Raw genomic sequence first — 18,151 nt, forward strand, 5'->3', positions numbered from 1 at the left:
ACACCTATGGGCAATTTATTTTTTTACAACTTTATTAATCAAAATCTGGTCAAACATTTAAACCATTTTCATATAAAAATTCTTATTTTCTCCAGACTGAGCAACATTTTCAAACTTAAGAGAACAATATTAATAAAGAACATCATAAAATAAAATACAATCGAATAAAATAAATAAAATAATTATCAAAATAAAGTCAGAGGTCTAATCAGGAATCAACAAATTTAAATTGTCATATACAATCAAAGCTTGTTTGGTTTTTACATGTCTTAATGTCTTTTTAAAATTTGTCATTTCATTTTTGTACATTAAGAACAGTGTGTTTGTGTGTGGGGGGGGTTCTTTACAAATCTACATTTCTGTATAAATTGTTTGGCCATAATAATCAAAGTATCATACATAGTTTCTCTTTTTCTGTTTTCCATTATAATTCCAAATTGAATGTCTTTATATTCCAATTTAGGCGATTGAGTGTCCTTCTCAGATGTCCAGTTGAAATGTTGTCCAAAATGTCCTAGTGTATGGGCAGTCAAAAAATAAATGTTCTAACGATTCGATTTCAAATTTACAAAAAACACAATTATTTTTCTCTATATTAAAACTTTGTCTCATAAAATCATTGCAAGGGTAAATATCATTTAGTATTCTAAAATGAGTTTCTTTCGCTTTTGGGGGTATGGGTAGAGTCAGGTATCTGGTTCTAATCTTGATTATGATTTCTTTAGGAAAATCTTTTCATACATTTTTCCGTTTCAATGGTAAGGGAAAAAGATTACATGTGAGGGCACCACGCAAGAATGTGTTTGTACATTTTTCTCCCATAAAATTAACATCATCTATAAAGAGTGATGAGATCCTGGTATTCTGTTGTCATAAAAGAACATTCCTTTGATCATGTTGGCCATGCCTGTGGAATCGCTTTGATCACCACTAAGAAATGTTTTTACTACACTTTAGATTAAATTTGTGAACAAAAACATCATACCCAGAAAATCCCCTCTATTATCCATTAAATGCAGAATAGACCAGATCCCTGCCTCCACCCAGTCCTTATGAAACAAAGATTTTCTTCTGAACAAGAGCCATCTATTATTCCATATAGAAACAGAATGTGGAGTTGTTGTTGTTGTTGTTGTTGTTGTTGTTGTTGTTCTTCTTCTTCTTCTTCTTCTTCTGGTGGTCAGCATCATTGTCGGCATTCAATTATGTTGCATTCATTCTACCGCCACCTGCTGGACAAATAAATGTTTACGTATGAACGCAATAACTTAAATAAATAAATAAATAAAATAAAACAAAATAAAATAAAATTAAATTAAATTAAATTAAATTAAATACTGCAAATAAACCGAAAACGTGTTAATGTTTTTTTTACAAACTCAAATTAATATCTGAACGTCCTTTTTGTTGTATCTGTGTATATTTTCTGTCTTTTTATGACATGACTTTTTACAACCTTTCACATCTTGTTTTATCACATATTATTTATTCACTTAGTTCAATGTCTTCGTCATCTTCTGCGACACTGATTCACTGGTAAAACCCACGTACTTTCATAAATGACAGTGGATGGAGACACTTGGTTTATGTTCCGTTAAGGATAGATTTTCCTGGAAAACTCACTTTTTCTTCTGTTTTCTGTTTTGATCTAACAACCTTTGAATTAACTCTGAGTTTTTAATGACCATTTAAATTAAATATAGGAAATTAAATATAGGAAAATACATAATTTACAGAGAAAAATGCAAAATATAGAGAATAATATTATAATACACGGTCACTGAAGAGAGGTTAAATAGAGAAATTCACTTGAGAACTGCCACAAAACTAGTACCGGGTCTTTATGGTTAAATGATTTATGGAAAAAAGTGCAAAAACATGGATGTATAATGATTTGAATGAATTTATACCAGGTTTTTGTGTGTGTGTGTGTGTGTGTGTGTGTGTGTGTGTGTGTGTGTGTATTTTTACCATGAAGGCGTCTAGAGGGCAGTCAGTTTGAGAAAACAAGTGTTAAAGCCGTTGGAGATGCTGAGAACTGATGCAAGATGCAAGTGTTTTTGGATTTTTTTTGAGACAATGTAATTCCCTTTCCCCTCCCCTCCCCTCCCCTCTCCTCCCCTTTTTTACTTTTTTTTTATTTACTTATTTTCTTATGTTTATGTCAGTAGTTTAAGTATATTATTCAGACAATGTTTTAGTTTATTTTTCTTTATATTGTTTGTCTGGTTTTAATGTTATTTGTCACAACAAAAAAAAATGCAAATTCAAAAGTAATGATGTTTCCAAACCTGGTTAATGTTGACATCAGGGTGCCATGGTGTTGGCACATATTTTTTTGTTATCTTGTATGCATACCAATAAAAATATGAAACAGGAGATGTTGTGAACGGACACGTCCGCGTTGACCAGAGTGACGTTTAGTTTTAGGAAGAGGAAGAGCAGCTGTGGACTGAGTGGAAAACTGGAGGATTCAGGAGGTTCAGGCAGATCTGCTTCAGGTTCAACAGATCTGCTTCAGGTTCAACAGATCTGCTTCAGGTTCAACAGATCTGCTTCAGGTTCAACAGATCTGCTTCAGGTTCCAGTGGAAGATGCTCAGGTGGATGATTTTCTGTGTGGTTTGGTTTCTGAAGACACGTCTGATCACATGTGATGAAAACTCCACAGGTAAAAGTACAGTTTATACTTTAACTACACCTGTTTTGTGTTTCATTATTTTACTCTCAAGTAATTATTACTACTTTATTATATTTGCACAGTTCAATATTTCATTTTTTAACCAATTCTTACATTTGTTAAAGTTCTTTTTTGATTATATAAGTTACATTTTAAAAACACAGAGTAGATTTTCAACTCATCTCGTTACTTAAAATGTTTTATATTTACTTACACTTACTTATCGTGTTTTATCAGGTCATTTACATTTAAAAATATTAGAAATTTCAGTGAATAAAGCAAATATTCTTGTCTTTTTTTCTCCTTGAGGTGCTTTGATTCTGCAAATGTCTAATTTTAATCATTAATTTCCATCAAAGACGCTGCTCTTTATTTTCTAAATAATAACGAACAGTGAAATATATAATTTTACCCTCTTTTATACCTTTTATTCAGCCCAGCTTCTGCCTCATCATCAAACTGTTTCCATTTGATAAGAGGAAATGTACATAAAACAGGAAGTGGAGTAAAAATGGAGCATCAGCAGGACATGAATGTATAAAGCAGATAAATATAGAAATGGACCAGACCGAAAGTTCAGGAAACTGAGTTGTTCAAGCAAAATATCATCATATAATATGTCTTTAAATCATCAGTGTATCGATTAAATCTGATCTTATTTTCCATGTTGTGGTGTTTCTGTAATTCATTAGATGTTAAAAGCTTCGTCTTCAAAATAAACAGGTGTTTTTAATGGAAAAAATAATTAGTAAAACCAGAAAATGAGGGACGAAAACACAGATATAAAACAGTTCAAAGAAAAAAACTGTCCAAAAATAAATGTACTTTGAAAATTATTGATATAAAACACTGTAACACGAGTAAAATATATAAGTAAAGGGAATTATATAAAGAGAGAAAAACACCCTAATGTATTTGAACAAGTTTTTTTTATTTCAATAAAATGGTAGATAATATTGCAACACAAGTAAAACCATGATAAAGAATAAATGTGCACAAAACATTGTAAAACTACACAAAAAAAGGACACAAATGGTAAAAATAAAAAAACATTTTCAATAAAATTTGCGACAAATCATCATAAAACTTAAAAAAAAAGACGATAAGAGTCTAACTTTACTTTTAAAACAGCAAAAACATCCAGTTGTGTTGAATTCAACACATTCACAGTATCTTATTTCAGTAGTTATGATGAAAACCAGGCGATGAAAAGAACAATGATATAAAACAGCTCAAAGAAACAACTTGTACAAAAATAGATTTACCCTGGTATTCGATAATAACGTACAGCAGTTGAACAGCAGGAAAACCATAGCGGACCAGTCAAATAATAGCATGATAGCCAATAAATAATGGCAACTCCAGATTGTTTTAGTGCAAAAAATAACATTCAATTATGCCAATATTTACATTTACAAACTATCCAAACAAAAAGGATGTGAATAACCTGAAAAAAAAATGGAATTTGTTAAGAAATATAAGTAAAATTTGATCAATATTATGCCTTGATTGATCATTTATACATGTGCATTATACAGGGCTCTCAAACTCATTTTCTTTCAGGTTCCACATTCAGTCTGATTTGATCTGCAGTGGGCCGGACCAGTCAAATAACAGAATAACCTAGAAATAATGACAACTGCAAATTGTTGTCTTTGTTTTAGTCTCAAAAAAATCCAATTAAATTATGAAAATACTTACTTATATAAACTATCCAAACAAAAAAGATTTGAATAACCTGAAAAACTGAAATTTCTTAAGAAAAATAAGTGCAATATTAAAAATATTATTCCTCAACTTATCATTTGTCCATGTGCATTATGGATCAGATCTACAAAGACACTAAACACTGAAGAACAGGCAGAAAAGTGTTCAAATTGTGCTGAATTTTCTTTAGACATTTCAGGTTGTTCATATTTGTTCAGATTATTCACATTTTATTGTTACAGGATAGTTTGTAAATGTAAATATTTTCATAATTTAATGTTATTTTTTGCACTAAAACAAAGGCAAAAATTTGAAATTGTCATTATTTATAGACATAATGTCATTTTTTTTCTTCACATCAAACCCAGAAGAAAATTTGAATTCATTATTTTTTGTAGGATATTTGATGGTAGATCATCTTGGTCTGTATGTGGAACCTGAACTAAAATGAATCTGTGGAATTTTTGCACTTTGCAAATTCATCCCACAGGTCGGACTGGAACCTTTGGTGGGCCACATTTGGCCCCCGGGCCTCATGTTTGAGACCTCTGGCATTATCGGTCAGATCTACAAAGGCACAAAACATTTAGTACCAGGCAGAATATTGTTAAAATTACACTTAATTTTCTTCAGACATTTCAGGTTGTTCATATTTGTTCAAGATTTTCACATTTTAAAAGACAGTTTGTTAATGTAAACATTTTTTTATAATTTAATGTTTTTTGCACTAAATCAAAGAGAAAAAATGGGTGTTGTCATTATTTATAGGTTATTATGAAATCCTTTTTGAGTTTGATGCCCTAACTTGCACTTTGCAAATTCATCCCACGGGCCGGACTGGACCCTCTGGCGGGCCGGTTTTGGCCCCCGGGCCACATGTTTGCCACCTGTGATCTGAGGGTTAATATGACAGAGGACGACAGCAGCCTGTGTGGGTGTGTTCAGCTCAGGCAGGGGACGCAGACGATGTGGTAATGCTCTCTGCAGACTGAACGTTCACACATGGTGCAGAAGGTGAAGACCTGTTTCCTGCTGGTGCACAGTGAACACCTCCTCCTCTTCTGCAGCTTAGCGCGCGCTGTCGGCCGTGGAAGCTTTCTGATCCGAGCGTCCAACGCCAGGGCGGCGCCACCTGGCGTTTGGGGAGGGTGGTTCCTCCTCGCTATCTGTGGCGCCACCAGACTCTTCCCCAGCTCCTCGATAAACAGCCTTCGAGGATAACTTTTCCCCTGTTGCCATAACGGATCCACAGACGTCCACAGGATGAAGGCGTTGTGGGCGCTGACGTCCAACAGTTTGAAGAAAAGCGCCAGCGGCCACCGACCGGTCCTCCTCCTGCAGCTGTAGGGCCCGACCACCTGCAAAAAGAACCAAAAATAGTTCCAGCGTCCCTGTACGTCAGCATCTGTTCTGTGTGAATCTAGCTGAATGTGTGAGGTTGTCAGGTTCTGTTCTATGGTCCAGTCCTGTGGTCTGGATGCACATCAATCAAACTGTAGAAGTGGGCGGGACTTTCACTGGAGGAGTAACTTCCGGGTCATACCAAATTAGATATCAAAAATGTCAACATGAAACCCCACATTTGGTCCATTTGATTTTTACCTCCACCAGGAGGTACTGTGATCACTTTTCTATGTGTGTTTGTTTGTTTGTTTGTTTGTTTGTTTGTTTGTTAGCAACTTTAGGGGAAAACTCTTCCACCCATCTTTTCCAAATCTTCCCCACAGATAGGTCTAGGCCCTGGGACCAACCCAGTACATTTTGGTCCCAGTAGGCCAAAGTTCAAGGTCACAGCAAGGTCACAAAATCTACAATTTTCCATCTGTCATCATTGAGCAATTTTTGAAAATTCATAAAAAATTCAAAACGACTCTGATTAGCCTCCAGTTGGATCCACCTGTAGCTTAGAACAAAATCTTGAATCTGGAACTAAATTGTCCACATCCACTGTGGAATGTGGACTCTGTGGACATTTACACTTAACATTAAAATCCCATTTACCACACATTTAAAATTAGAACTCAACAAATATTGATTGGAATTGAATATAATTTGACAGACACGACTGGTACCAAGCTTCAACTTTGTACCAAATATTGTTCCGCTCCATTTCTCTTCCGTTACGCTCTGTCGACTTTTGTTATTTTTTAGGCACCATTTTCAAAAAAATCATAAAAAATGCAATTTGTGAAATATTATTATGACATTTGTTTTGCACATCCATAGTTTAAACAGAAATCGTCCATCCACACATGCACATGTTCAGGGTGCTTGGCGGAGGTTTGCGTTCTCTGAACACTTGTTTCCAATTTTTAATTTGTGCGTACAATGAAAAGAATGAAAAACAACTCATTTTTTGATTTGTACATGAATAATGAAATAACAAGTAACTTATTCATTTTCTGATTGTGGATTCTCAATTGAATGTAAATACGATGGTACTCAGACTGGTTAAACACAGTGTTAGTCTGAACTGGTGACGTAGATGCAGGTCTGTGTGACACCACATACCTTATCCAGGTTGCAGACGCCTCCTTTACACCGGCTGTAGTCACAGATAATCAGGGGCTTCCTCTTCTCCCTGCTGCTCACCGCCGCCTCCCGGTGTTTGGTGCTGATCAGCAGGATGTTCTTCCCCCGTTTCGGTACGTATGAAACGGCCGTATGTGTCCTGGTGAAGGCGAACACCGAGGAATGGGCGGCTCTACCCTGGGCTCGCAGGAGCTGAGGCGGAAGGTCCGGTTTGTTGTGGCGGAGGTTACCCAATAGCGCCACATTCCTCTGCAGAAGCTCCTCCCCCAGAGCAAAGGACGATACCAGACTGTCGCAGGTGACGGTGACACCGCTGAGCCCCTCTGTCATGTCAAGGACCACCCTCTTCCCCCGGTTCCGGTCCATCCTGGCACCGGCCTGCTGCCCCGTATCCACACTCATCCTCCACGCGTAACACGTGTCCACGTCGCAGGTCACCCACACCTTCAGTCCGTTCTTGGCGGGGTTTTTCGGGTGGAACCGACGGAAGAAGCAGCGGCCTTGGAATGGGATCAGCTGCTCGTCCACGCACACGTCCTGTCCTGGGTTGTAGAGGACCGGGAGGCGGGCGTTCCACATCTCCCATAAGTCTCGGAGCGCGGCCAGCTTGTCCCTCCTCATGTGCGGCGATCGAGCCTGCCGGTCCTCGAAGCGCAGGCAGGTGTTGATCAGCCTGAACGTCTTCTGACCCATGGTGGTCCTGAAGATGTCTCGGCCGGTGTGGTCGTCCCACAGGCTGCGCGTCGGCTCGTTGTGCGACTGGTAAACCCCTCCCAGCAGCACCAGGCCGATGTACGCCCGCAGGTCGATGATATCGATGTTCCTCCAGCCGCGGACGCTCCGCTTCCCCTGCAGGTTGGTGTGGTCGACGATCAGCTTCAGAATATCGTCGGTGATGTACAGGTTGAAGCTGTCCACCACGCTGCTGATCATGGCCGTGGCATAACGGGTGGGTCCCGGTTCCATCCCAGAGGGCGCAGGAGTATACGGCTGCGTACGGACATTGGTGGGGGCCCACTGAATGTCCCCACTTCTGGAGGTCCATCCTTCCGACACTGTTGTCTCACCTTCCTCGGTGTCGGAAAACTCATCCGAACTCTCAAAGGAGGATTCAAACACAGGAAGGTCTTCGTCTTCTACAGCGTCTTCGTCGTCCATGTCCAATTCCTGTTGCTCATCATCGGACTCAAACTCCTCACCGATGTCTAAAGGTTCCTGCTCTTCGTCTTGTGCAAAGACTCCCTCCACCTGGTCACATGAGAAAGGACTGGTTGGATAGGTTGTATAAACAACTCAACAAAAAGTCAGACTTTATTAAGTCTGGGAATCAAGAAGCCCCGTGTTTGATGTATTTGAAGCCTTGCATGTGTACGGACCAAGGTTATTATCGTTAACAAAAACTAACAAAATGAGGAAAACTAGAACTGTAAAAACATTTTCATTAACTGAAATAAATAAAAACTATAATTAAAAGAAAAAATGATAACGAACTGAAACTGTATTATGTGCTTACAAAAATAACTAAAACATATAAAAATTATGGATAAAATTCCCTTCGTTTTCATCTTTGTCAATATCGGATTGATACGAAATTGATTTATTTTGCTCAAGCAGTTTTAGTTGGTGGCACCATATGACACTCCATGGTCCATCAATTCTAGTCACTTGTGGTTTCCAGTCATCTTCTGGTCCCCACTCTACCTGGAAACATGGAGACTAAAGTTGGGAGAAAGCAGCAGAGTCCTGTCTGGGATTTATTTGAATATGACGACAGAGAAGAAGAGAAAAGATATGAAAAAAAACCCTAAAACTAATACTAAAAGTAAACTAAAACTAATAAAAACTAGCAAACCTGCTCTAAAAACTAATTAAAACTAAGTGAATTAGAGACAAAAAACTCAAAACTAAATCAAACTAAACAATAATGAAAAATCCAAACCTATTACAACCTTGGTACAGACCTGTGTGGAGTCAGTTTGAAGGCACATTGTTCGTGCTGACCAGTACCAGGGAAACACTGGTTTGTAAACAGTGTATTTTAGACTTAATGCAGGATCTGATTTGGGAATAACAAGATCAGAGAAAAAGATGGCATCTTATCACAATTTATGCCATTTGCATGAACACAGCCTAAATTATCAAAAGGTTAAGAATGGAAAGTGTGCAAAATATAAGTCCCTAATGGTTAATTACTTTCTAAAAACTAAATCAACTGATTTACAAACAAAAAATTACTGTAGATGACACTGTTTCAAAAACAACAAAGTGACAGTAAAAGGATGAATTGTTTGTGAAATACAGACACTGATGCAAGACATCTAATTTTGTGGACGAATGATAAATCATAATAAAAAATTTAAAAAAAAACAACGGATGAAACCTTTTGCACTTCTTAGTTATTTGTTGATGCAAAAAACATTTATTTGCTTGTAAATGTCTCCTACTTTTCTCCTTCCAATGACTGGTGCAATAGTGTCCCCTAGGGGCCTTTAGGTGCATCTACACCTTTAAAACCAAGTATATTCTTTTGGAGGTTCACTCTACCTACCTCCACTATGGGTGAAAGAGTTAACAGCTGTAATAACTGCTGGACATTAAAGGTGCGGGAGACTTTCATGACCAATTTTTCATCAGATCTGTCAAACCTCAGTCATATCCTCAGTATCATGAATCTGTTCGTCTGTCTGTCATTACTCACCTGAATCTCTTCCAACACAGTGAACAGTTTCTTAGTTCCATCCACCAGAAACAAACCATGTGTTTACAAACAGAGCCGCGAGGGAACTTGGGCATCTTCGGAATTTTGTCGCAACGTGCATTGTGGGAAACAGAGGCTCACACAGCCACCTGACAGGGGCAGCTGGAACAGACACGACGTGGAAACGGCAGGAGCTCCCTTCCCTCTGTGCATACTCCTCCAGCCGTTTCCGCGTTTCAGCCGTTTCCGCGTCGTGTTTGTTTCATCCATATGGTTGTGCTGCCGCTGCCAGGAAGCTGCGCGAACTTCTTGGTGGATGGCACTAAGAAACTGTTCACCATGAGGGAAGAGATTCAGGTGAGTAATAACAGACAGACTAACAGATTTGTGATACTGAGGACATGACTGAGGTTTGACAGATCTGATGAAAAATTGGTGCAGAAAGTCTCCGGCACCTTTAAATAATACCATCATCTAAACACCTTGAACTCATTGAACTTCAGCGTCTGCAGAAATATTTGTGTTGATGCGTCGACTCTTACCTGCAGAGTTTCTGAGTTCATCCTCTGGCGTTTTCCAGAAGGACTCTCTTCATCTAAACACATGAACGTATTCTGTGACTGTGGTGAATGAAGTCCAGATGGATGAGACCCAGGAGACGCCGCCGTGGAGACCAAATCTGACCATGAGACGACAAACAAAAGGAAGAAACGTTATAATGGTATTTAATCTGACATACGGTCTTCAGCCCCAGTCCCAGGTCATACAGATGCATCTTTATTATGTTTTGAGGTTTACTTTAACTTCTTCCTCCACCATGAATTTCCTCTTCACTTCCAGTCCAACCTCTCCAGTGCTCTGAACAGCTGAGCAGATATTCTTAAATATCTGTATCATAAACATAAACATGTGATCAGTCCATGTTAGTCTTCACCTACCTGACAGTGGAATGATCTGCCCTGTGGCATTGATCCCCATCTCCTCCTGTTCCTCTTTAATGCCAGGGGGTTCTGGGTCTGGGTCTACACTGGGACTGGTCCAGTCCTCCTCCTGCTCAGAGGGAATGTCTTCTTTAAACACTGGCAGATACTGGACTCCTGCAGGACACACAATAATACACACATGGTGAACACTGACATGATCCATTTAAGTTTCATGAATGAGAAAAGTCACTGAATACAGGGTTTACACCAAACACAGACACAGATAAGATGTAAACATGGAGCAAACCTGGAGGATCTCCCAGGACCTGTGAGTTCAGAACTGAGTCTAGTATTTGTTTTTGTCTCTGGTTTTCTTCTTTAGTTCGACAAAGTTCATCTTCGTACTCTACTATGGTTCTTTCCACCAGTCCAAATATCTCTTCAACAGCTGCAGTTAGTCTCTGCTCCACCAGCGATCTCAGAATCTCAACTTTTTTGGACATTTTTCTGCTTCACTTCCACTCCATCACACACTAACAGGACTGTTAGCAGTTAGCAGGCGAAGCTAACTTGGCAACACTGAGCTAATAAGAGCTAACTCAGTGGAGGACCGACTTCTTCTTCTTCTACGGAGGTTATTACGGTCGGCATCCGGTTGTGTCAAATTCTATCGCCACCTGCTGAACAAATGTTTTTTTTATGCTTTTAACACAAGAACTGCATAAAAAATACCGCGAATAAACCAAAACATCATATTAATGTCTCCTCGGGACCTTTTGTTATTTTTTTTAATGACTTATATTTTCAGTCTTTCTTCTTCTTCTTCTTCTTCTTCTTCTTCTTCTTCTTCTTCTTCTTCTCTTTTTTTAAATTGACAATATACAAATATACAAACAACTTGGCATTCATATTAAAGAACACAAAGGCACAGGTGCAAATAGGAGTACATAAATAGATGTCAACAACTGTGAAGACTGCAATTTTGAAAAATAAATAAATAAATAAAATAATAAAATAATAACAAATAAAATGAGTTTGGGGCTAGGGCTTGTTGTACAAATTATATTCTTTAATAATTGATAGAAGCTTCGGTGCAGGTTTATTCTTCATGTGATTGAGAGTTTTCATACAGAGCAGAAACTCATTATGGAAACTGGAAAATGTGGGTTTCATCTTCAAATGTTTACATTTGTCTGTGTAAAATTGACTCAGAATGATGACATTAATTAGTAAAAGTGGTCTTTGACATTGTCTTTCTTCTTCTTCTTCTTCTTCTTCTTCTTCTTCTTCTTCTTCTTCTTCTTCTCAATTCCAAGTTTCACTATTGATGTAAATGAAAGTAAAAACAAGTATATAGGAGTATATAGAAGAGTAAAACAACTAAATATATATGATAAAACATCTTTCCTGTGTTTATTTCACTAAAATGAAAGAAAACATTGTAACACAAGCAAAACCATAATAAAAAAATTAAAAACCTGCAAAACAATGACACAAATGGTAAAAAAAAAAAAAATACTGAAGACGGCATATTTCTTTAAAAAAATATTATGATGAAGCATAACAGCAACAGTCCTACTACTACTACAACAACAACAACTACTACTACTACTACTACAATAATAATAATAATAATGATAAATGTTATAAAAATGGCAATACTTGTAAAATCAGGTGATGAAAAGTAAAAACAATTATATAATACAATAAAAATAGCATATTTAATAGATCAAACAGGTTACCAGTCTTTTCTTTCAGAAATGATGATGAAGAATCTTTGTAAAACTGGACACTGAAATGAAGAACATGGATGAAACACCTCAGTGTCTGATATATTTCCATTTTCATGGATGTTAAACCTGTTGTGCGTCAGGTTTCCAGGGTGGTCTGTCCAGGTCTGAAGGGGGTCTGCCTGCCACCGTGGTCCGGCTCTCGGTCCCGGAGGACCACCACGTGTGCCTGCGGTGTGGGGTCCCCGACACCCCCGACGTGGTCTGGACCCACCTGGACCGGAGCATCCCTGGGCCGGACCCCCAGGAGGACCAGAGACTGTTCAGCCTGCAGCCTGATGGGAAACTCTGCCTCCTGCAGCTCGAAGACTCGGACGCCGGCGAGTACCGATGCAACGAGCAGCTGGTGGCCGAGCTGCAGGTGCTCACAGGTACACACCTGGTGCATGATGGGAAACAGAGGCAGAGTTCAGGCAGACCAGTAGAAGGAGACAGATCTGTGAGGGAGGAGAGTAAATGTGAGCCGTTAAGTTACCAGACTGATCTAAGATAAAGCTGGGGTCAGCTGGTCGGAATCCCAGCATCCTTTGGGGTTTGAGTTTGTTCTTATCTCATTAAGGTGGAGGTCTGGTTTTCCATGAGGTACAAACAGCACAGATGGATGGATGGATGTAATTCTGTGTTGAATACCCATAATATCTCTCTCTCTCTCTCTCTCTCTCTCTCTCTCTCTCTCTCTCTCTCTCTCTCTCTCTCTCTCTCTCTCTCTCTCTCCTCTCTCTCTCTCTCTCTCTCTCTCTCTCTCTCTCTCTCTCTCTCTCTCTCTCCTCTCTCTCTCTCTCTCTCTCTCTCTCTCTCTCTCTCTCTCTCTCTCTCTCTCTCTCTCTCTCTCTCTCTCTCTCTCTCTCTCTCCCCACAGGTCATGACCTCCTGGTGGCGGCCGGTCGGACGTTGCTCCTCCCCTGCAGGGTGTCGTCCAGACCCAAACAGAGGTGGATCCAGCGGAGGGGGGGCGGGCGGAGGGACCCCATCCTGACCCGCTTCAAGGACGGTTCGGTCAAACCGGAGCGGGACGACCGACGCTTCGGATACGAGGACGACGCCCTGCGGATCCAGAACCTGCAGCCGGAGGACGCAGGAGACTATCTGTGCAACGGAGAGCTGCAGGCCACCGTCAGCGTGCTCACAGGTCAGTCAGACGCAAAGCATTCTGGGAAAAAAAACAAAAAAACAGCAGCAGAAGAAGATGGTTTATTCCCTGTAACCATGGTAACACAGCCTCATAGTTTCAACCCCAACATTAACTTACATCATGTTTGAACTACTTTTGTTTGGGTTTTTTTTAAATCTAGTACACTGTAAAAAAAAAAAAAAAAAAAAAAAAAAAAAAAAAAAAAAAAAGAATAAATAAATAAATAAATAAATAAATAAATAAAAAAGAGGTAATATTCCGGCAGCAGGGGTGCTGAAAAAATATTGTTAAATAACAGAAAATAACCATCTCATAAAAATACGGCAATTTTCCATAATTCAAATACAGTTTTTTGTCCTAACTTTACATGAGATTTTGCATATTTTTTTGACTTTTTAATGTTTAATAAAGAATATTTACATGTATTAAAACAGTCAAATTCCCTATAAATAAATATATATATAATTTTCAGTGAGACTCAGCTGTCCAATCCACTGATAAAAACTGTATTTGGACAGTTTATCAGTGCTTATACATGTTATACATTCACAAAAATACATTTATTCAACATTTTTGTTGTGAAACCTCCTGTAATTACACAAGATATTTGTCAATTAACAAACAAGTCTGGTTCAACTGACAGAACTAATACTTCTGTTACCGTTAATTGTCAGTAATTTTATCTCATTTTATTTTTTTATTTTTTATTTTTTTTACAGTATTAAACTTTAAATCAACAGTTTAATCTCATAAATAGAATCAAAATATTTGTGAAATTATGATACATTTGCAAATGTATTTTAACTGTATTTTTCTTTAAAAAATAAAAATCTTTTAAAAATTGGAAATTTTATGGTTATTCACAGTTACAGTTTTTTCATGTTGTTTTCCATTTGACGTGTAAAATCACAGTCTGTTTTTGTCATTTCATTGATATTTTTCTGTATCTTAAAAATACAGGAAAAATCTGTAAAATAAACAGTGAAAATTCTGTTAAATTACAGATTTTTTTTTACAGTGTAACTTATTTTTCATTCTTTTTATTTTATTTTTTTTTTACATACTTTAGTTTTAAATGACTGTGCACAGATTTGATGATAATAATGGTTGAAAAAGATCCAGTTCCATCTTCATTCAGTTAAAACGTGCCTCATTCTGGACTGAAACAGTCTGAACCCTCTGTGTGTGACCGCTCCTCCTGTTAAACACTGTTTTCTGTCCCAGTTCCTCCAGGACCAACAGACGTCCAGAAAACGTCCAGCACGTCTCCAACGTCTGCTGTGGTCCAAACAGGTTCACAGTCCAACACAAACCAGAGCACATGTTCCCAGTTTGAATCCCATCTGTCGTTTCAAACCTGTTCTGTGTTTGTCACATGTTTCAGACGTGGTCCAGACCAAATCCAAGGAGAAGAAACCTGAGGACGGTTCGTTTGTCAAATTAACATCCACTAATTAATTCACTTACTGTTGGAAGAATGTGTTCTGGTTTGTGATTGGTTGTTTGTCATCTAAAGTGCCTGATTGGTTGTTTGTGTTCTGTGATGTGTCTGATTGGTTGTTTGTTGTCTCTGATGCATCTAATTGGTCGTTTATCGTCTCTAATTCGTCTGATTGGTTGTTTGTCGCCTCCTATGCGTCTGATTGGTGGTTTGTCTCGGCTCAGCCCTCCTGGTGGTGGTGGTGGTGGGTCTGGGGGTGGTGATCGTCCTCATGGCTGCCGTCTGCGTTTTACTGACGAGTATGAAATGCAAGAAGAACAAGAAGAAGAAAAACAGACGAGCAGGTAAAAGGATGAAGAAAAACAGAGACCAACCATGTGATGGGTTTAATAGAAACTGGATAAACGAGTCTTCTATAGCGACAGTTTCCTTTTGTTTGTGCATTTTATGTTTACTCGTTTGTTGACTTCATCACCCTTTATGTCTTTATGTTTTGTTTTCTTTTGTCATCTTTTATTATTTTAATTGAACATCTTTAGTCGTAAACGTGGCAACGATTTTATCTGTTTTGATGATTTCAGAATTAGAATCAGTTTTGTTAACCACATTTATGACTTTAATACTATTATTATTATATTATCATTATTAGATTTTATTTTATTGTTATCATCATCATCATCATTATTATTATTATTATTGTTATTATTATTATTGTTATTATTGTTATTATTATTATTCCCATTATCAGCATTATTATATTATTTTGTCAGTAGGTTCACACACATTTGCCCTCTGCCTTTAACCCACCACTAGACCATGCATGCGTCACTCACTGCATACTAGGAGCAGTGGGTTCACCATATCAGCACAAATGGGGTGAAGTGCCTTGCTCAAGGGCACATCAGCCAACAACTTTCCACCAGTCCAGGGAAGGCCATCTCAGCCACAGTTGCCCCTCATTATTATTCTTATTAATAAAGTAAAACATACCGACATGCTTTCTTTGTGTTTTGTTCGTACTTAACATCTGTTTCCGGAGGCAGAGGATGAACTCAGAAATATATTTTATTCATGATGAAACTTTTTTTTTTTTCTGCAGCTGCTGAACAAAGACAGGACGACACTGAGCTGCAGCCGTGGACGAAACCACCCCAACAAACTGGTAAAACACACTTTAAACACACATCAGACACTAAGACGTCGTCTATGAAAGGAATATTAATGTATTTACAGAGTGTTCGATGTATTAGTTGTGTTTGATAATGATGTTTTGTCTTTGGTTCCAGTACTTTTATCTGTATATGTCACATTTTTTATATTCTTTTTTACCAGGCTCATGTTAGTTATCATGTGTTTCAGGGGAAGATACTGTATATGGAGCCAAAACCCACAAAGATACAGAATCTGATCTGAAAAGTGAAGCTTTTTTTTTTTTAGTGTCAGAAACACAATAAAACATTTTAAATGTTGAAAATGTTAACAGAGCTTCTAAAAGTGAACATATGATTTCACTTTTATCTGTGTTGGTTTTCAGGGTTTAAATGACTTATTTAATTCTCTTTTCTTCACATACAATAAAAAAATAAAATACAGGTGAAATGTGCATGGCCTTAAAAGACATAAAAACTGAACTAAACGTGTTGTAAAGATTGAAGTCACTATTTATCGTGACCTCTGACCCCATGACAAAAACAGCACAAACAGTTGAAAACATCTGACAATGTTTATTTTGAACATGAGTATTTTGCTTATTTTTGTTCATTTTTTTGTTGTGTTACTGTTCAGTTTTGCTTCATGTTGATTATTTTTCAAACTTGTAGCTCATTTTGCTTATTTTTGTTGAATTTATTGCAGGTATAAAACATCAGAAGCTAATGCCTTAAATCTCATATTGTTTGAACAAAAATGTTAAAGACATGTGAAGTGCAAAGGGAGGTCACACAGAAACTAGCCTTAAACAAAAAAAAAACCAAACAGAACAACCATGAAAAACCTGAAATGTGTTTAAAAAAAAAAAGTGTACTGTACCAATATTCTGTCTGTTATTAAATGTTCCATATAATTTACTTGTAGATCCATGTGATCTGTACGTTATCACGTACATGTGGAAATGATAAACTGAGGCAGAATATTGTTAAAATTGGGCCGGACCAGTAAAATAATAACAGAATAACATACAAATAATCACGACTACAAACTTTTCTCATGCAAAAAAAGTTAAATTAAATTATGAAAATGTTTACATTTACAGACTATCATTAAAAAATGTGAATATACTGAAAAATTGGAAATTTCTTTAAAAAATAAGAACAATTTTAACAATATTCTGCCTCAGTTTATCATTTCCACAAGTAGATTATAACGTACAGATCACAGTGGATCTACAAGTATATGAAACATTTACTAATAGACAGAATATTGGTACGATTACACAGATTTTTTTTTTTTTTTACACATTTCAAGTTTTTCAGTATATTCACATTTTTACGGATAGTTTGCAAATGTAAACATTTTCATAATTTAATTTTACTTTTTTTTTTTTTTTTGCACGAGAAAAGTTGTAGATGTCATTATTTCTATGTAATTCTGTTATTATTCGACTGGTCCGGCCCACTTTAGATCATAGTGGTCTAAAAGTGGAACCTGAACTGAAATGAGTTTGACCCTCTGATCCAGATTGTGAGGAGTCTGAGAGTCCAGGTCCAGAGGAGGAGCTGATCCACTACGCCTCTTTGGGTCGACCCGACTGGAAGAAAAGACCGGGCCGGGGTCCAGCGGATCCGGACCACAGTGTGATCTACTCATCTGTGGTGACCAGATGAGGGACCAGGTGCCCTGAAGTAGAGGAAGACGAGGACGGAGATGAAGATGAGGATGAGCTGTTCCTAATTAAACCAACAATGAGACAAACACCGTGATTCCTTTGATTGTTTTATTACTTTGATGAATGTTTGTAGAAGTGTACGTTTCTGTTAAAATGACAAACATTTACACTTTATTCAAGATATTTGAACTTTACTGCTCCATAATTATACGATATGATCAGATATTTTCACATTATGGCAAAAAAACAAAACAAAAAAATCTATCTATCTATCTATCTATCTATCTATCTATCTATCTATCTATCTATCTATCTATCTATCTATCTATCTATCTATCTATCTATCTATCTATCTATCTATCTATCTATCTATCTATCTATCATTTATTTTTTTAATTTCTAGTCCAAATATCTCATCACACTTC

General features: G+C 37.5%; 2 protein-coding genes across 2 annotated transcripts; one reads left to right on the forward strand and one right to left on the reverse strand.

The window, feature by feature from the left end:
* The first annotated feature begins 2,479 nt into the window (after positions 1-2,479).
* On the forward strand, positions 2,480-18,018 carry LOC115427897 (uncharacterized). The gene is made up of 8 exons (XM_030146636.1): positions 2,480-2,670; positions 12,413-12,700; positions 13,189-13,458; positions 14,686-14,754; positions 14,846-14,887; positions 15,127-15,246; positions 16,002-16,064; positions 17,579-18,018. The coding sequence occupies exons 1-8, from the start codon at positions 2,595-2,597 to the stop codon at positions 17,722-17,724; spliced, it is 1,074 nt and encodes a 357-aa protein (XP_030002496.1). The 5' UTR covers positions 2,480-2,594; the 3' UTR covers positions 17,725-18,018.
* On the reverse strand, positions 5,191-11,160 carry LOC115427881 (uncharacterized). The gene is made up of 5 exons (XM_030146605.1): positions 10,847-11,160; positions 10,555-10,713; positions 10,159-10,295; positions 6,898-8,166; positions 5,191-5,744 (listed from the first exon to the last, which is right to left on the reverse strand). Exons 1-5 carry the CDS (start codon positions 11,040-11,042, stop codon positions 5,328-5,330), a joined length of 2,178 nt encoding a protein of 725 aa, XP_030002465.1. The 5' UTR covers positions 11,043-11,160; the 3' UTR covers positions 5,191-5,327.
* Positions 18,019-18,151: the final 133 nt, after the last annotated feature.

This window comes from Sphaeramia orbicularis, chromosome 11 (assembly GCF_902148855.1).
Source record: "Sphaeramia orbicularis chromosome 11, fSphaOr1.1, whole genome shotgun sequence".
Taxonomy (NCBI): domain Eukaryota; kingdom Metazoa; phylum Chordata; class Actinopteri; order Kurtiformes; family Apogonidae; genus Sphaeramia; species Sphaeramia orbicularis.